The following is a 21,035-nucleotide window of genomic DNA, read 5'->3' on the forward strand; positions in this document are numbered from 1 at the left end:
CATAAGATCAAATTCTTAAGAAACAAAGAAAAATTGGAAAAGTGATGAAGTAAATTAGTCCAGCATTATAGGACATAGGAATAAATTAAAGTTCAGAATATCAGTCTTTTCTAGTCCATCCTGGCATTTCGTCTCAAGGGAGACCTCCACCTTCTCCCCGCCACCTGCGCTGCACCCACCAACGTAGGAATCGCCCAATTTTAAGCGCCATCTCTTCACTATTAGGCCCACTTCACTGACACCATTGAAGCCACACTTGCCTCGCAATCAAGAGTGCCTGGCTGCACCAGCACCACCATCCTCAATTACTGGAGGAGCTTTGCTGCCACTGCCGCTGGCTGTGAATGCTGAGATGACCACCCCGCTGCTGCTGCCACAGGCCCCAAATGGCAGGAGAACAACCCCACTTCCACTATCTCCTATCGTGGGGAGAGTCCACATCTGCCACTCTTCATGGCCTGCTCTCACTGCCACACCAATGCTACCGATCAACCTGCCACAGAAAAGAGAAAAAAAGAGCAAAAGCAAAAGTAGAACAAAGAAGGAAAACAGATGAGAGCAGGATGGACTGAAGACAAGAGCCTGTGTGCAGCCTGTTACTCTGCCACCATCTTGCACCAGAAGTCTTTCTCATAGTTTGGGATGATCTTGTTGATCCTCTTGGACCTGCAATGTTGACTTTGTACAATCTCTCATTTCCAGTGGCTATCTTTATTTTCACTACCGACTAATCTGTTTTGCAATTGTTATATCTAAGAAACAAAGATCCATTCTTTGCTTAAAATACTTAAATTCAGATAGGACATTTGCAGCCTTCCAATTCATTGCGAAGGAATTTGATAGTCATCTTCCTGGTGTTTCTTATCTTCTGCGAATATTATCAATGTATAAGGGATTTATAGTGCTGAGTCTATATGGCTACTCTGTGTGGGGATGTGGCAGTGCAGCTGTTGTGTTTCCTTTTGCTTTTCTAAATTCTTCTCTGTACTGTTTTCATTTGTGGCTCTAACTTTTTATTTTATCATTTTTGTGGAACTGGCACTGAAGCCTATCTTGGTGATTGTGCAGCATCTACACCCTAACTTGGACCTGTATCTCCACCTGTGCTAACCACCATCTGGACAGCTCAAAAATCAGTACTGGAGTGCTATCGTACCTCTGTAAAAGGAGGCCTAGGTTCATGTCCCACTTCCTCTAGAGTGTGTGTAATAACATCATTAAATAGGTTCATTAGAAAATATCCACGAATCCATACTAACTGTTCAGCCAATATTGTATTGTATTTAGTTTTCCCCTAGGCTAAATGTAACTTCTGTACTGCTTCAAGTCTTGACTGACGTATTTCCTGTGTTTTTCAGGTTTGAAATGTTGCTTTAATTTTGTTTTAAAAGAGTAATCGCTGCTGATCACTATGTCATATTTTTGTATCTTGTACCATTGCAATTAAGTATTAGTGCCCATCAAGCAATCCTTCAGTGTGCAGGCTATGGCCCCTGAAACCCACCTCACCGTTTTTGCTTCTGATTCCCCTCACTCCAAACGCCATGGTTCCCACTCTGCAGACTCCATCCTGTTTTCCCTCACCTTTTGTTTGGGATCTATTCCAATCTTGGATCTGACTGGGATACAGTGTTGCTAACAGCTCCTGCTGGTGCTGCTGGCATGAGAAACAGCTCTTGGTGAGCAGGACTCCTACCACTTTGGTGGTCTCTTAAGTAACTGAAGAACAATCGATTCATTTTGGACCACCTCCATTGAATTAATGTAGCTTTTCTGCCAATTCTTCAACCACTTTGAGATACATTGTAACTTGATAAAGTTCCAGTTATTGTGTGCACTCTTAGTACAACTGGTCTTTGGCTTTGTTGTGTAAAGGACCACAATTGGAAACCACCTTTAAAAGTTAAATGCATTTAGCCCATTAGTTAATGAATTTGCACAATTTGCAAATTTAAAGGCCTCTCCAGAATAAAGAGTTTGTCATTTGTAATACACTGGTAATAGGAACTGACAATGACTAGTCATTTGCAGAATAGGAGTGGTTATCTATCCTGTTCGAGTCCATGCTGGTTCACTGTAGAGCAGACTAATCAGTCCCATATCCCCTACTATATCCCAAAGCTTGCTTGTTTATTTCCTTTAACTGCCCATCCAATATCAGTTTGAATCAATGATCATCTCTGCTTGCATTGCTTTTATGAGCAGCAAATTTCAGATCATTTGCTGTGTAATAATGTTCTTCTATCATCTGTGCACTCCTTAACCCAAATCTTACATGTGCCCCACTTGACCTTGCACCATTAACTTTTCCTTATTTACCTTAACCAAATCATAAAATCATAATTATCTATATCTTAATAGAACTATTTTGTTCCAAGGGGATAAACCATAACTGCCTTAATCTAACTGTGTAGTTAAAATCCCTCATCCCTGGGATTATTCTGGTAAATCTTCTCAGCATCCATTCAAGGACCCTCACATTTTTCTAAAGCATGGAAACCAGGATTGTACTCACAACTCTGTTTATATCCTAGTCAGAACTTTGTAAATGTTCTGCATAACATCTTTCAATGTGTTCTGCCACCTTCAAAGATTCTACAAGAGACCTTGTCAAAAGCCTTACGGAAGTCGATGTAAACCACATCAACTGCACTACCTTATCAATAGGTTTAGTCACTTTTCAGAATCTCAGTTAAATTAGTCTGACAGGATCTCCCATTAACAAGTCTGTGCTGACTATCCCTGATCAATCCTTGCCTTCCCAAGTATTAACCAATACTGTCTCTCAACAATTTTTTCAACAGTTTTCCTACCACTGACATCAGACTAACTGGGCTGTAAATACCTGGCCTATCCCTGCTGTCCTTTTTGAACAAAAGAGTCACATTAGCAATCCACCAGTCAGCTGGCAGTTCACTTGTAGCCAGCAAAGTATTAAATATATCTGCCAAGTCCCAGCAATGTCCTCCATCGCCTCCTTTAGCAGCCTGGATACATATTATCAGGTCCTGGGGCTCTATGCCTACTAAAGTATCTAATTTGTCCTCCTTATTAATCTCACCATTCCACCTGAAATCCCTGGCTATTACCACTTTTTCATCTGTATTCACAAAGGAGAATTATACATGCCCATGTCCTTTGGCTTCATGCACAAGTTGTCCCTTTGGTCTCGAATTGGCCCACAGTTTGCTTGGTAATCCTTTAATATACTTATAGAATGTCTAGGGGTTTTTCTTAATCCTATATGCCAAAGATATTTTATGGCCCCTTTTTCCCCTCCTTTTTTTTAAGCATCCCCATACACTTTTGAAGGGGCTTCCTGTTTTTAATGTGCTGTACCTAACATATGTTTCCTCCTATTTCTTTTTCAAACTCTTAATATCCCTTGACATCCAGGGTTCTATGGACTTGCTGCCCTTGTCCTCCACTCTTAGAGGAACACACTGGCCCTGAACCCTCACTATGCTACTTTTAAAAGACTTCCACTCTCCAAATGTAAATTTAGCTGCAAGTAGCTGCTTCCAGTCTATGATTGCTATATCCTGTGAAATGATATTGAAATTGGCTTTCTCCCAGTTTAGAAACTTCCACACTATCCTTATTTCGTCCAGTAATGAATTTGAAACTTATGGTTGCTATCACCAAAAAAGTCAGCCACTGTCAGTTCAACCACTTGACCGACTTCATCCCCTAGGATTAGGTGTAGCCCTGCCCTTCTCTGGTCGGGCTATCTACGTACTAGCACAATGCCACCCTCACCCTGATGGCCACCTTTTTGTGTGGCTGCATCAAGCTGTGCGTGGATCCCGGTACACAAACACCAAGTGTCACTACATATTGAGGTTCTACCTGTCCCCGATGTTGCGAAGGATGGGCCTGGCCTTGCTTCAAAACACCTTTGACCACAAGTCCATCAGGAAGTGGTCAGCACGTAGTGTCCTTGAGACCCTTCGGGAAAAGGAGAGGGCGGATCCTGTCGAGGGGTTCCCTGGGCAGACTGTCAGTCATTTGGCAGAATGCCTCATCGCTAGAACTTTCCAACAAGCACCAAGACCTGGTGGTGAGAAGGGCTCTGCCTGTGAGATCCTTTATGCACGCCCGGACTCTCTGCTGCACCACTGGCTGCCCTCGAAGCAGCTGTGGAGCGGATGAGACTGTCACACACCTCCTTCTGGAATGTGCCTACGCAAAGGAAGTATGAAGAAGAATGCAGTGGTGTTTGTCGAGGTTCGTCCCAAGCAGCTCTGTGACGCGGGACCCCATGCTGTGTTCCCCAGGATGCACACAGAGACGAACATGAACTGTGCCTGGAGGATCATCAACTCAGTCAAAGAGGCTCTTTGGTATGTCCAAAACCTGAAGGAGTTGACCCTGACTGAGTGTTGCGGACTGGCACATTCCAAAGTCCAGGACTACGTGTTGAGGGACATGCTGAAGCTTGGGACAGCTGCCGCCAAGGCGCGGTGGGGAAAGACCACCATGTAACGTCTGCCTGCCAAAGAAGAACAGGGGGCCCATTCAGCAATCGGTCTCCGCTGAAGCCTCAGCTAAATATATGGATGGTAAATGTACAGACCTGTATATACAAATGATCAATTCCGATCTCTGTATATAAAGCAATGCAAGGTGCGCCTATGAATGGCAACACCAGTTGTACAGATCGTCAGAATATTTTAGGAAAAGTATATTTTTCAAATAAAAATAATCTACGTACTAGCACAAAAAGCTCTCCTGGGTGCACTTTAAAAAAAAAATCCACCCATCTATTCCTTTGTGTTCCCATATATCTTCTGCACATATCCTTTTGGATGGTAGAGGTCATGCATTTTTAAGTGCATATATAATATGCATGTATGTATGTTATATAGATTTAAAACAAACAGTGGCTGTATGATTGCACTGTCTACCATCCTCCAGTCTAACAAATCACAATTTTCCATGACTCACTGTTTTCTTTCCTTACGCCGATCCTTTTAACCAAACTGACAGTGATCCTCCTAATCCATGAGTCTTAATTTCAGTAATCAGTCTTTATGCAGTATTATATCAAACACTTTCTTAAAATCCATATGGACAGCATCGATTACAAACTCTTCATCAACCTTGCATGTTACTTCATCAAAGATTAAATTTGGGTCAGACAAGCATTCCCTGCCCTTTTAAAAATTTGTGTTGACTATCTTTGATTAACTAAATATTTGCAAGTACTTGTTAATTTTTCTCAGGATTATTATTTCTAAAGCTTAACCGACTATTGATGTTAAGCTAACCGACCTATAGTTGATAGGACTGTTCATATACTCGTTCATGTTCATGTACTCATACATACAGAGGGTGGTTCGCATATAGAATGAACTGCCAGAGGAATGGTAGATGCAGGTATAGTTACAACATATTTAAAAGGCATGTGGACATGTAAATGAATATGAAAGATTTAGAAGGATATGGGCTAAATGCAGACAAGGAAACTTAATAGGCATGAACAAGTTAGACCGAAAGGTCTTTTTCCATGCTGTTTGATTCTATGACTGTATGATATTGCACTTGTTACTCTGCAGTTCCACAGCATCTCCTGTGTAGCTTTAAAAATGCAGTGCCAATTTTTTTTTAAGCCACTAAGTGTATTTTTATCTAAGATGGATTCATAGAATCTTGAAGGACAGAATGACGATCATCATGGTTATATCTGCTCTTTCAAGAGATGTCCAATTTTGTCCAGCACTATAATTTTTTTCCCCATATCTCTGCAAATTAGTACTCTTCAAAATTGAAATAAAGCATTTTTTTTTAGTCATCTAGGGACTTAGCCCAGATCAATGAACTGCAGTCACAACTTGAAGAAGCCAATAAAGAGAAACAAGAACTACAAGAAAAGGTATGTAACTCATTTTATTGTCATAATACAGTTGTTCACAAGCAGAACTATGATTGCCTGCATGGCCTTTGTCATTTGCAACAACGTTTAGATTTGGACATCTGTTTTGTTAACTATGTGGCAAAAAGAATTCACTCGAGCTTATTTTGAATGGAAAATGCAATAATGGCCATCAATGAGAGAAAACCACAAACTATTCACCCTATTCCTTTTCTTTGAAATTGTTACTTGAAAACAGCGAGCAAGATTAAACAAATCACAAATTTATTCCATTTTGTCTACAATCGTGGTTTTATCCTGAACTTCTCTGTAACTTAGTTGCTTTGTGAAAGCCAAACTGAACAAAATGCTGAAGTAATCTATTTACAGTTTTCAGATTGGGACACGGTGCAATACAATATGACATAAGAAAATGAGACTGTTTTACAAAGAGGAGCTAACTCTTTTAAATTTTGGCTTTGGATCACAGTGTAAATGTAGCTGCTATTCTTCATTAACACTTTTGTGCATTGCTTGTAATTGTTTCTTTTCAAAGGTACTAATTTATTGACAGAATCCTTCACTCAATAAATTGATGTAGTTTGTGCTATCTGTTACAAAAGCATTATGGAAAAAAAATCACTTCTAGGTGTAACAACAAAGTTACACAGAGAAAAGAACTTAAGTACTAGGAGCAAAGGTGTTTAAATCAATTCCTTGATCTTGCTCCATCACTCTGCTTTTTTGCCCACTCTCCATAATCCTTTAACCCATTATTAAATACAAATCTATTTATTCCCTCTTAAATTTAGTCAATGTCCTCGCATCTGCCATGCTCTGGGTTAGTGATTCATGATCCTCTGAGATAAGTGATTTCTCCTCGTCTCTGTTTGAAATCTGCTACCCTTTGTCCTAAGACTGAGATCTCTTGTTCTAGATTACACCACATAAATAAACTTCCTTTCTATGTTACTTTTGTCAATCCCTTTTTGCATTTTATGTACCTCAGTTAGATAGCCTCTCATTCTTTAAAACTCCTGAGAGTATAGGCCTAAACTGCTCAATATCTCTCCATAAGACAAACCTTCCATCTCTGGAATCAGTCTAGTGAATATTTGAGATCAATGATGTGGGCAAAGGCACATTTATTTCCCATCTCTAAATGCTGGTGGAGTTGCAGTAATTGTGAAGTTCCAAGATTCTGACTTGACATAAATGAATAAATAGCGAGGAATGAAGGTGTGTGACATGGAAGTGACTTTGGAGTAGAATTTTCCAGAAAGCGATTTCATGTCAATTCTGACACATCTCACTAAAGGTGTCTCCCCATGAGGCCTAGCAGGTTTTCTCTTGCTCACCTCATTACCTTTGTACTGTGTTTCTTTATGGCAGCCCAATCATTGTATTCTCCCAATCACCATAGATGAAGTGCTTGCCAGTGCTGGGACACACCAGAATTCTTGGTGCCAGTCTATATTTTGTACATTAGGCCAAACACTGGCAGCCCCAAGATGCTGAATATGATTCCTGGACATGTCACACAAAGGAAAATGGGAACCCACCTTTCTGGACAGGGACCTGGAGGGCTGTCCTCATGGCTAGCTTCTATCTAGTGAGTGGGAGAACGGGAAACTGCATATAATTGAGTTGACATCAAGTAAAAATATGATCTTCATGCATGCGAAAGGCTTTTTTCCACTCACTAGTGAGAATCTCATCTTGCCATTAAACACTTGGTTGACATATGGGATCAAGAGCCTCTTCATTGGCCATCTCAACAGATTTTCTCACCAGTGCCCCTACGGTTCAGGGCCGGGAAAATTTAACCAGTGATAGTCTCCTAGCTGCTGTTGTTGTTCTTGGTGGTAGAAGTCTTGGGGTAGGGAAGAGTTGCTGCAACACACCCATTGATAATGCAATCATATAAAACAAAGAACTAGATGCTGGAGATCTGAAACAAATAAAAACAGAAACTACTAGAAAAACTCAACAGGTCTGACAGCAGCTGTGATTTTACATTGTACATATTGTTACTACAGTGATTTATTGCTGTAAAAGATTAAAATTGCATCCGCTGGCAGAAATGTCTTTTATACATCTTACTGCTTAGTCAAAGCAATAGTATTACATACCACTTACCCCTCGATTGCTGCATTCACATTTAAATTAATATGACTTGTGTTATATACTGATTATTCTTCTTCCTATGCAACTTACTCCAGTTACAAGGACTTCAGAGTCAGCTAGAGTTCACAGAACAGTCCATGGTAGATAAATCCTTGGTGAGCAGACAAGAAGCCAAGATTCGTGAACTTGAAACCAAACTGGAATTTGAGAAAACTCAGGTCAAACGTCTTGAGGTATGCATTTGCAAATCAAAATCTTAATTGAGATTTGTTTACATTCCATCTTATGATTAATCAAACACCTTCACGCTACTTGCTTTAAGATTGAAGTGACTTAGTAACAAAAACTAACATCATACTCTACCTAATCAGTGGCTGCAGAGCTTAATTTCCACTTTAAATGCAGTTAAGGACTCTGGATTTGTACTGAATGGAATTTAGAAGAATGAGGCAGAATCTGATTGAAACTTACAGAATTCTGAGAGGCCTGGATAGAGTAGAGGTGAAAAAGATGTTTCTACCAGTAAAGGACTCTCTGACCCAAGGGCATATCCTCAGAGGGAAGGGATGACCCTTTAGAACTAAGATGAGAAGGAATTTCTTCAGCCAAGGGGTGATTAGTTTGTGCAACCTATTTGATGCAAATGGTTGTGGATGCCAAGCTATTGAGGACATTTAAGTCAGAGCTAGATAGGTTCTTGATTGGTAAGGGGATCAAGGGTTACGTATTGAGAAATATATCAGCCATGATTGAATGACAGAGCAGACTCAATGGGCCAAATGGCCTAATTCTGTTTCTGTATTTTATATTTTATTGTTTTTTCATGATCAAAAATAATTACAATTGGAAAATTATTTTATTACTAATGTGTTTCACTGATGACTATATACAAGAGCTCTAGTTAAATTAGTTTTGCCTACTCTTAACTAAGTTACAGCTCATCTAATCATGATGGTAGCGAATGACCTTTATTATCCAACTTAAACAAATATTTGTCCACTTCTGAATGGTAAAAGTGACAAAAATCACCCCGAAAGTAGTAGAAAAGCCGGGGACACAAAGGAGGGAGAAATATAAATGAAGTCAGACTCTGACTCTATCCATTATTTCTGTAGCCACTGCCTTTAAGACCATAGGATGTAAGCCAATAAGTCCAGAAGACTTGTCTGTCATCAGTCCCATTAATTTTCCAAATTATGTTTTCTTTAGTGATCATGATTGATTTATGTTCCTCCTTCCTTTGTGCCCCAGGCATAACTTTTCCAAAATCTTTGTTCAAGTCTGCCTTTTTTTAAAAAAATCATTTGCAGAATGAGGGCATCACTGGCTAGTCCCGTATTTATTACCTATCCCAGATCATTTCCTTGGTTTGTCTTAGTAATTCTCCAGTTGCACACTTTAAGGACCAATGTTCATTTCCACTACTCTTTTTCCTTTAGCATGAAGTCCACAAGGAAAATAATGATCTGTGCATCCAATCAGCCTACACCAACTTTTTAAAAGTATTCACCCTCACTTTTGAATATGGCTAATATTTTTGTCTCTATTGTTCTGTGTTCTATTATACTATCAAATTTCATCAGTTGAGAAGTCTGCATCTAGTTTTGCAATTATAGTCTGAATGGAATGTGCCAACAATAACAGAAACCAAATCACAACAGAATAACGATCCGTTTGATTTTTGCCTTCTCTCTTCTTCTGGCATTCAAGCACTAACTTCTCTGAGTATTTTTGCACAATTGTTATTCTTGCTTGGCTTCATTTGTGCCTGTCCTGTCATAGATCTATTACCTCCAACACTCTTTTCTATATATTACTTAGTCCCCTCTGTTGAACCTCAGGACATAATGCATAGTTTCCATCACTTTTCTTATTTATATGCTTCTAATTGGCAAAGTCATCAAGGAGCATGGGATCAAACACACTGACACCTACCTCTAATGTTATACTTCACCTTTCAAGTTTGACAGTAACGATACATTCTCTGCCATCAAGATTAGATGAGCTGTGAATTAGTTTAGAATAGGCAAAACTAATTAACCAAAATTCATGAAAACCGTTAGATTCCTCTATTTGTAGCTCCAACAATCTCTTAACTCTGATCTCCGATCAGAAGCATAACACTCGGGAATCTTCTAAAATTACCTAGATTCTGTAAAGTTTCCAGTGAGGTGGCAAATTACGCATTTAACACCTCTATTCCGGAAAAGAGGAAGACTGATATCAGGAAATTCTAGGTCACTTATTTAACACCTGTCACTGGGAAATTGCTAGAGTGCATTATTTAGGAATTACAGCTACGGGGTTTAGCAAATCATCATAACTGTCAGACAGAGTCAACATGGTTTTCAGTAAGGGAAATTTTATGTGAAAAATGTATTACACAAAAGATTTAAGGCTGTAATAAGCAGGCTGAATGAAAGAGCATGAGTGGATGTAGTGTGTGTGGATTTCAGTGTTTACAAAGGTAGCACATCTTTTAAAATAAAAACCTGCATAACAGAAGATCAGGTGATAATGTGGCAGTTATATTAACAGAATCATAGAATCCCTGCTGTGCAGAAAGAGGCCATTGAGCCCATGAAGTCTACACTGACCATCTGAAGAGCATCCCACCCTATCCCCATAACCCTGCATTTATCATGGCTTATCCACCTAACCTGCACATCTCTAGACATCGCAGGGCAACTTAGCATGGCCAGTCCACTTAATCTCACATCTTTGTACTGTGGGAGGAAATCCACGCAGACACACAATGTGCAAACTCCAAACAGACAGTTGCCCAAGGCTAGAATTGAACCTGTGTCTCTGATGCTGTGAAGCAGCAGCACTGTACCACTGTGCCAACCTGAGTAGAGCAATGAGAAGAAGCAGTAGGAGAAATGGTTTACATTCAGGTTGGCAAACGGCAAATAGTGGAGAGCCACAGAGATCAGTACTAGAATCCTGACAACTATAATCCATATTAGTAAATTGGATGAAGGGACTTGCAATGCTGTAGCCAAATTCACTCTTGAGACAAAACTGAGTAAATATAGAAAGTTGTGTGGAGGATACAAAGAGTCTACAAAGTGATTTAGATAGGTTAAGAAAGACAGGTAAAATCTGCCACATGCAGTATGGTGTGGAAAAATGATGAGGTTGCGCATTTTGATGCACTGACTAGAAAAACAGATGTTTCCTCTCATGACATCTGGAACCAGTGGCCACAGTTTAAAATTAAAAGATCTCCCATTTAAGGCGGAGATGAGAGAGCATTTCTTTTTCTGATAATTGATAATCTTTGGAGTTTTCTTCCATAGAGCTGTGAAAGCCAAGTTATTTGGATAGATTTTTAATTGACAAAGAAGCCAAAGATTTTTGGGATAAGTAAGAAAGTCGAGTGCACAAAGAGATTCAGGGTAAACAACTGTCCCAGATAATTTGTGACCATCCCGTGAGACCATAAGAAATAGGAATTGAGTAGGCCATTCGGTCCCTCAAGCCTGTACCACCATTAAATAGGCTCATGCCTGATCCAACGTTCCTCACACCCACGTTCCTGCCCTTTCCCATAGCCATTGATTCTCCTAGATAAGAATCTATCTATTTCAGCCTTAAATAGGCAAAATTGAAATGTTTGTTCCGAGTCCCATGTTACTTGCAGCCAGATTACAGCTTGTCCTATATTTCAGCCTGTTAAATCTCACCCATGTGATCCTCCAGGCAACCCACTTTTAATGGTTGGGAAGAACCTGCCTTTCTCGTCTCTTTACCACCCACCACGACCAACCTGAGTTAGGATTGCCAGGCTCAATGGGCCAAATGGCCTACTCCACTGCTGCTTTTTAGAATCTTGGGATCCTCCCAGTAAGTTCAAATGGGGGCCAGAAACTGAATGCGCTCATGTCGGATTTTCACTAACCTTAGCTAACTAATGACCAGAAGGTAGGCTTGTCATTGAGTTAAGATTGGAAGTTGAACTCTTGAAGCTGAAAGGCAAACATGAGGTCTTCCAGATTACAAGTGGCAGTATAATGCTTCTGCAAGTAACTGAGGAATAGTGCACCCCAAACTGCACCATCTGTTCCCAACCTTTTTAACTTCAAATACAAGATAGATTCAGCAGCTGGGCCACGATTGTGGAAAATGAATTCCTTCAAATGGTGGTCCGAGATTACAGCTGAGACCAGAACAGCTCCCTAGAGCTGTGATAACCCTCCCTAAAGCACCATAACTTCCACACCACATACCATCTGCCCCCTACTCCCAACCCCAAACTCCTTCTGCCACAGCAGCAGCTACAAAGATTGCTTCCCCAAGACACTCATTGTAAAATCTCAGTTAGCCCCCGACAATTGGCCTTAAGCAGTCATTACCTTTTTATGCTGTCATTACAGGAGAGTTTTTTTCCTCTTCAGTTATGAGTGAGTCTTTATGTCTTGGTAATGTGCTGGCATGTGCAATTTAAAAAAAAACCTTCTAACTGAACACAACTTTGTTTGTTTGTTGATAGCTCTTTTAAATATTTTCTGAGCTGCATTCAGGGTAATTACTTCATTTTAAAAAAAAAAATAGATTTTAATTCAACAGGATTACATTAATTATTGATCAAGCATTTTTACATTTTGAATTATGGTAAACAGTGTTCCTAGAAATGTATTTGCAGTTATGGATTAGGTATAGTAATGATTAAAACAATCAAAAAATATCACTGAAGTACAGAAATAATGTTATGTATTTTGAATTTGTCACCCTTGAGATTGAAGTCAAGCGTGTTTTCAGACTTTTCCTGGATTTTGGATTACCCATTACCCAACATGTGTAAACTCATAGTAGATTCCTGGTATGTATTCAAATTACACATTTTCAGCGAAAGGTTCAATCCACCACCCCATGAATGAGTTGGATATTGAGAAAATGCTGTCAAAGATGCCAGCTGAATGCAAATAAATGTCCAGCACTCAAAAGCATAAAATATCTCATTTTTGGACAGATGAATTTGAGATAATGTATCTGTACATCAAAGTGAATATCCTTCATTTTATCATTTGTATCGTGCATTTATCATTATGGTCCAATATTAATATAGGTGCCACTGTTCAAGATAGACATTAACAAACTAAATTACAGAAACAAAGATGTACAAGCCACACCATTAAATATTTTTCAGAGCTGCTGTCATCAAATGGACATTAATTCCTACAGATCTGCATGCCAGCTTCAATGAATAACTTGATGATGTACTTCAGTGCAATTAATGTGTCTTCAGTGATTTGGGATTTCTGGAAAATGTGATGCCTGCTTTTAAATACAGGTTCTTTCTAACTGAACCAATTTCAGATCATACTCTACATTTACCCTGAAGCACTCTGGTCTATTAATAACAGTTCCTATATCCATGGAAAATTATCAGTGGTTGCATTACCAGAATCCTCATTCTGTTTTCTAGTTACCTTTGTTACAGTGTTTATCTCTGAATGCCAAGGTACCATTTTCTAGAATACTCCTGTCTAGGTTCATACCCAGTAAGGCTGCTGAGAACCAGGGAGCGAGGTAAAACTGGCTAAATCTAATTTATGTATATAAAACCATGTTTAATTAAGATTTTCCCTCATCTTAACCAGAAAAATAAAATTCCTGAAGGTTTGAATGATGACTAGAGCTGTAATAGAATAGTTTTTATTCCCAGACATGAAAAGATGCTAAGAATATCTCTTTCAGTAGCTGCTTATATTTTTACTGTTGTTGCACAGACCCTGGTTAGTCGTCTCAAGGAAAACTTGGAAAAGCTGGGAGAAGAGAGAGATCAGAGGGCGGCTGCTGAAAATCGGGAAAAGGAGCAAAATAAACGATTGCAGCGGCAGCACAGGGATCTAAAGGAAGAACTGGGAGAAGTTAGCAAGAAAGAAGCTGAAGCCAGCCGCAAAAAACATGAGCTGGTATGGGAACATCTATCCTTCTATAGGACAGCTGCTTGTCTATTCATTATTTTCTTAATAATAGAAAGTGGTATAGCTGAGACTGTATTTTTGCAAAAAATGGTGATTTTTAAAAAATCACTCAAAATGCTATGTTCATTAGTAGTTTCTATATTTGAAGAATGTAAATTTTTAGCAATGCAACTGCTGGAGTTTTACTATTAAACAATATTAACAAAGCTATAGCTTAGTTAAGTTACTTCTAAACTGAAAAGGAAACAATATGTGTATTTACACGAGTGGACATAAATTTTGCAGAGCTATCTCATATGAGTTCTAGTTAGTTTTCAGATACATTGGGCAACTGTGCATTTACAGTCACTAAATCCTGCAATTAAATGTACTGAAATTAAATCTATTCTGATTTATGTATATACATCAGAATTATTCCTTTTATGAAAAGGCACTATTATGCATATTGAAAGGGGGAGGAAAAAACATTTGCAGGTGCTATCACCTTGCTAGGGCTATTGTTTTTTGTTTGTAACATCATAGTAAGCTTGGATATATCTCTTTTGGCTAAAGAGAATTTGCTGCCTATTCTAAATGGCAATTTTTGATGTCAACCTAAATAATGAGTGAATTTGAATGACCCAACCTTAATGATCAGAATCATAGAAAATGTAGAACCATAGAAAACATGGAAACAGAAAGTAAGAGTAGGCTATTCAGCCATTGAAACTTCCCCCATGCTCATTATGATCATGGCTGATAGTTCAACTCAGTGCCTAGTTCCTGCTTTCTCCTCATACCCTTTGATCCCTTTAGTTCTAAGAAATTCATATAACTCTTCCTTGAAACGTTCAACTTTATAGCTGCAGTGCTTTCTGTGGCAGAGAATTGCACAGCTCTCCTCTCTGGGTGAAGGAATCTTTCCTCATTGGCCTAAGTGGCCTACCCCGTATACCTAAGCTGTGACTGTCATTCTGAACTACCCTGGTCATCAGGAGCATCATTCCTGCATTTACCATGTTTAGTCCTGTTAGAATTTTATATGTTTCCATGAGATTCCCCCTCATTCTTCTAAATTCCAGAGAATATGGTCCTAACCGATCACCCTGTCATCCCAGAAACCACTCTGGTATATCTTTGTTGTACTTGCTCCATAGCCATAATATCCTTCCTCAGATGAGGCCAAAACAGTACACAATATTCCACGTGTGATCTCACCAAAGGCCTGTGCAATTGGAGCAAGACAGCCCTGCTGCTGTAATTGAATCCTCTTGCTTTGAAGTTCAACATACCATCTGCCTTCTTCACTCCTGCTGCACCCGCATGCTTACTTTCAGTGGCTGGTGTACAAGGACACCCAGGTTTCATTGTACCCCTCTTTTTCTCAATCTATCACGTGCAGATGACAATCTGCCTCTCTGTTTGTTTTTGTTAACCTCACATTTATTCTCAATATGCTTCAAATGTCATGAAGCCCAAGCCCTGTTGTATTCGTGTGCACTTTGAAGACACTTTTATAGGTAGTAGGTAAGAAGGATTGTAAGTTTTTCCCTATTTAAAGATATTTTATCAATCCATCGCTTGGGTTTCTTTCACAGGAAATGGATATTGAAAGTCTTGAAGCTGCAAATCAGAGCCTACAGTCTGACCTTAAACTTGCTTTTAAAAGAATAGGAGATTTGCAAGCAGCAATTGAAGATGAAATGGAGAGTGATGAAAATGAAGATCTTATCAACAGGTATTTTGCCTGTCTCAAGTATGATTTGAAGTTTTGTTTTTCCAAGTTTTTTGTTTTCATATCTACCTAGGCAAAGGTTGTTTCAAAGATGCAAATATGTGTAAACAGCATTAAAAATATGACCCTTCTGCAATTGTCTGCTGTGACGTTTTGGGCAGACTTTTGTTTTAACACACACACGCAATATCTTTAGCCTCAGAACAATATTGTAGACAACCTTTCAATCATGCTTGGTGCATGATTAAAACATTTCTCATGCTTAAAATTACAGGTGAAACTATAAGCTGTGTTTCTACTAGCAGTGTTGTGCTGCATTATTTCATAGTGTTGCTGTGAGAAGCTCAGGAAACAGTTTTCAGAGGTGTATATGGTAGGTGCTAGTAATTTAGTCAATTTAGAGAAGTAGTGCCTTAGAAATTGTGTATTTTTCTTTAGTTTGGAGTTTCAAATTTGTTTTATCTTTAAAATATTAGATGTGGTTTTTAAAACAAAGACAGTTTCATTTGAGCTATTGTTTGCAAAAAGTTTGTCTTCATTTTCTTTTTGCATTTGTCAATTAGTTTGCAATAGCATTTATGTACATTCTTTATGTGTATCAAGTTATCTCCCCTTCTGCACCACAGACGTGTTTATTTTTGGGCATTTTGTGCTTACCTTTATTTACAGTTTGCAAGATATGGTGGCAAAGTATCAGAGAAGAAAGAATAAAATGTGAGAACCCTACCTGAATGACTTCAAACATATCCAAATCTAACCTCAGCATGAAGTTAACCTTGTTTCTTCTTGCATGACATACATTTAAAGCAGAAGTGTGCATGTGTCTATGAACCAAAATAATTCTACCAAATGTGATTCTTACCCTTTTCGAGAAGTGGTATCATTTAGGCTAATTTATTTGGGTTATACAATACTATAATTGTCAATATCAAGGACATCAGCTTGTGAAAAACAATAGAACAATGAAGTTGAATGTACTCAAAGAATATCTGTACCATGAACAATATTAATGCCTATATAAAACACTTTGCATTCTTTTTTATAATTCTGTAGTGTTTAATAGGTTGTCAATGACATCATTAATTGAGTGCATCAATTACGTTTTCCCAATGGTGCTTGTAACTAAATTTTTAAAACTGCAGTGACTAATAGGAATTCCAGTGCCATTATGCATGATACATACAATTTATTTTGCCTGAATATAGTATTTGTGCAGTAGGTACAGTTTCACAGTACATAATATAATTCCACATTCTTTTATTCACGCACAGGATGTGACCATAGTGTCATACAGCATGGAAACAGACCCTTCAGTCCAACTAGTCCATGCTGACACGTTCCCAAACTAAATTAGCCCTATCTGCCTGCACTTGGCCCATTACCCCTGCAAACCTTTCCTACTCGTGTACTTATCCAAATGTTTTTTAAACATTGTAACTACACCTGCATCTACTGCTTTCTCTGGCAGTTCAATCTATACATGAACCACTCTGTATAAAAAAAAGTTGTCCTTTTTAAATCTTTCCCCTCACCTTAAAACTATGCTCCCTAGTTTTGAACTCACCCACATTAGGGAAAAGACCTTTGCTATCCATTTTATCTATGCCCCTCATGATTTCTAAACCTTTCTAACATCCCTCAACCTTCTACGCTCCAGTGAAAAAAGTTCGCAGCCTATTTTTATAATTCAAACTCTCCATTCCCAGCCATATCCTGGTAAATATTTACAGAACCCTCTCAAGTTTAATAATTCCCTTTGTATAACAGGGAAATTAGTGATTGTGTGTGGAATGAACTTCCAGGGGAAGTGGTGGATGCGTGTACAGTTACAACATTCAAATTAAGTAATAATACTTTGGATAAGTACACTAAGAAATTAGATTACTCAGTGTGGAAACAGGCCCTTCGGGCCAACAAGTCCACACCAACCTGCCGAAGCGCAACCCATCATACCCCTACATTTACCCCTTACGTAACACTACGGGCAATTTAACATGGCCAATTCACCTGACCTGCACATCTTTGGACTGTCGGAGGAAACCGGAGCACCCGGAGGAAACCCACGCAGATGTGGGGAGAATGTGCAACCTCCACACAGTCAGTCGCCTGAGGCGGGAATTGAACCCGGGTCTCTGGCGCTGTGAGGCACCAGTGCTAACCACTGTGCCACCGTGCTGCCCCAATGTTTGGAGGGATGTGGGTAGACAGGTGGGAATAGTTCCGTTTGGGATCATGTTCGGCATGGACTAGTTGGACCAAAAGGTCTGTTTCCATGCTCGATGGCTCTATAACTGCACACAGTACTCCAGACGAGGATACTCACTAACGTCCTGTACAACCTCAAAATGATGTCCCAACTCGTACGCTAAAAAGTCTGAGCGATGAAGACAAGTGTGCTAAACATCATCATCACCACCTTGTCTACCTATGATGCAGATTCCAAAGAATTACATATCTGAACCCCTAGGTGTCTCTGTTTTACAACATTACACAAGGCCCTACTTTTAATTGAATAAGTCCTGCCCTTGTTTGTATTACCATAATGCAACACCTTGCATTTATCCAAATTAGAGTCTGTAGAGTCCCTCTGCCTCTTCTCAGCCCATTAACCCTATTGATCAAGATCTGTTTGTAATCTTAGATAACCTTCTTCAGTGTTCATTCGCTACACCGCCAGTTTTGGTGTCGCCCCAAATCATGCCTGCTATATTCTCATCCAAATGGATATAGACTCAGAGAGACCATACAGCATGGAAACAGACTCTTTGGTCCAACTCGTCCATGCTGACCAGATATCCTAAGTAAATCTAGTCCCATTTGCCAGCATCGGCCCATATCCCTCAAAACTCTTCCTATTCACATACCTATCCACATGCCTTTTAAATGTTGCAATTGTACCAGCCTCCACCACTTCCTCTGGTAGCTCATTCCATACACGCACCACACTCTGCATGAAAAAGCTTGCCTCTTAGGTTCCTTTTTACATCTTTCTCCTCTTGCCTTAAACCTATACCCTCTAATTTTGGAGGCCCCCACGCAACACCTTGTCTATTTACCCTATCCATGCCCTTCATGATTTTATACATCTCTGTAAATTCACCCCTCAGCCCCTGACACTCCAGGCAAAATAGCCCCATTCTACTCAGCCTCTCCCTATAGCACAAACCCTCCAACCCTGGCAACATCCTTGTAAATCTTTTCTGAATTCTTGGACATTTCACAATGCTCACAATGCCTTATATCCTCTTCATAACCTACTTTTCATTGACATTAGCAAATTTAGCTACCATATCTTCCATCCCTTCGTGCAAGTCATTTATACAAATTATAACACGTTGAAACCTGAGTATTAATCCCTGTGCCCACGTACTTATATCATGCACATAGAAAATGACCCACTTATGCCTATTGTTTCATGGGAGCCAATCTTCTTTCTCTGCCAATATATTACCCTCTTCACTATAAGGTTTTATTCTATGCAATGATCTTTGATGTGGCACCTTATGAAATAAGTTCTGAAAATTTAAGTACAGTACATCCACCATCCACCACCATTTTCCCGAACAGATATTAACTGGCCTATAGTTTCATGCTTTCTGTCACTTTCCCTTTTTGAATAAAGGAGTTGCATTTGCTAAATTGCAATCTAATGAAACCTTCCCAAAATCTAGGGAATTTTGGAGAAGTAAATTCAATGCACCAACAATCTCACTAGCTATTTCTTTTAAGACCTTTCAATAAAATCCATCAGGATCCCAGAAATTGTTAGCCTAAGCCTCCAATAATTTGCACTTTCTAGTGAATGTAATTTGCTGGAGTACCTCGCTCAATTCCATTTCCTGATTGACAGCTTTCTCCAGGACGTTACCTTGTATCCTCTGTCATTAAGACTCTTCAATTCATCTGCTATGTCCAAATACTGGTCTTGGTTCTATTTTTCTCTCTTTCAATCTTTTATTTGGTCGCTACCACCTAGGGGCATCTTCGCCATAAGGTCATTCATTAATTACTCCAGTCTTGTTTGTATTGTATAACTTTAGATCTAGTTCAGTTTGCTGTCTGGTCGGCTCAAAAGTATGTTGAAGTAAGAAATATCCTGAAAACATTCCAGACTTCTGGTCTGGGCTACCTTTGCCCATCTGCTGTTTCTAGCCTATGTGTACATTACAGTCCCTCCATGACTATCAGCCTACCTTTCTGATAAATAAACACAATTTTGGAGAATCTCAGCAGATCTGGCAATTCATGTGGAGAGATAAACCGTTAATGTTTCGAGCCCAGTTACAGATTCATACAGCACGGAAACAGATCCTTCAGCCCAAAATCATTTATATAAATGAGAGACTCATCTCCCATTGGGTTAAGTGCCCCAGTTAAGTGTCAACCACTTTGCTGGTAGTCTGGAGTCACATGTAGGGCAGACTAGGTTACCTTCCCTAAAGGATGTAAGCAAACTAGTTGTCTTTTTCGAACAAATGACAATGGTTTTATGGTCGTCATTACACTTTTAATTCCAGATTTATTTTATTATTGAGTTCAAATTCCACCATCTGCCATGGCATACTTTGAACCTGGGTCTCCAGAGCATTTCCTGGGATCTCTGGATTACTAATCCAGTGTCAATATTGTCCATCCCACTACACTATTGTCTCCCGATGAATCTATGCAATTGGAACATAATACCATGCCACTGACAGCATTTGTTTCCTTTCTGCCTGTGATTAGTATATTTTGTATGTGAGGTATTTCTTACTGTTAGAATAATTGTCCCACTTTGAAAAATTCCAGCAGCAAGTTTTTTTGAGTTTTAAACTAAAGACGGTTATATCTCATACTTGCCCCAGAGGTTTAAAAATGCATCATCACTTACTCAACTCATACATCCTATCAGTCACCCCAAGAATGGATACAAATTAAGGATAACCAACTCCCATTCCTAGACGTGATAGTACAGAGAACACCGAATGGAGAATTCACCACAAAGGTATACAGGAAAGCCACACACACAGACCAAGTCCTGAACTATGAAAGCAACCACCCCAACACACACAAACGAAGTTGCATCAAGACACTATTCAAAAGGGCCACAACACACTGCAGCACATCAGAACTGCAAAAAGAAGAAGAGGAACACCTATACAAGGTATTCGCCAAAAACGGATAGCCGCCCAATTTCATCAACAGATGCCTAAGAGAAAGACAACAGAACGAGGACATGCCGCAACCCAAAGGACTAGCCACACTACCATACATCAGGAGCATTTCAGAAATGACAGCCAGACTATTGCGACCACTAGGACTCATAGCACACAAACCAACAGCCACCCTCAGACAACAACTCACCAGAACGAAGGACCCGATACCCAGCATGAGCAAAACTAATGTAGTGTACAAAATCCCATGCAAG

The 21,035-nt window shown here is 39.4% G+C and overlaps 1 protein-coding gene across 19 annotated transcripts in view; it reads left to right on the top strand.

The window, feature by feature from the left end:
- Positions 1-21,035, top strand: part of myo18ab (myosin XVIIIAb) — a 298,076-nt gene that overhangs the window by 261,667 nt on the left and 15,374 nt on the right. For 17 of the 19 annotated variants that reach the window (XM_043718450.1, XM_043718434.1, XM_043718437.1 and 14 more), the window contains 5 exons: positions 5,792-5,875; positions 8,077-8,214; positions 13,717-13,902; positions 15,492-15,631; positions 16,298-16,342. In XM_043718450.1, coding sequence (XP_043574385.1) covers positions 5,792-5,875; positions 8,077-8,214; positions 13,717-13,902; positions 15,492-15,631; positions 16,298-16,342 — 593 coding nt within the window. The remainder of the gene's footprint in view (positions 1-5,791; positions 5,876-8,076; positions 8,215-13,716; positions 13,903-15,491; positions 15,632-16,297; positions 16,343-21,035) is intronic. The other 2 variants (XM_043718438.1, XM_043718454.1) reach the window with 1 other exon arrangement.

Source organism: Chiloscyllium plagiosum, chromosome 28 (genome assembly GCF_004010195.1).
Source record: "Chiloscyllium plagiosum isolate BGI_BamShark_2017 chromosome 28, ASM401019v2, whole genome shotgun sequence".
Taxonomy (NCBI): Eukaryota; Metazoa; Chordata; class Chondrichthyes; order Orectolobiformes; family Hemiscylliidae; genus Chiloscyllium; species Chiloscyllium plagiosum.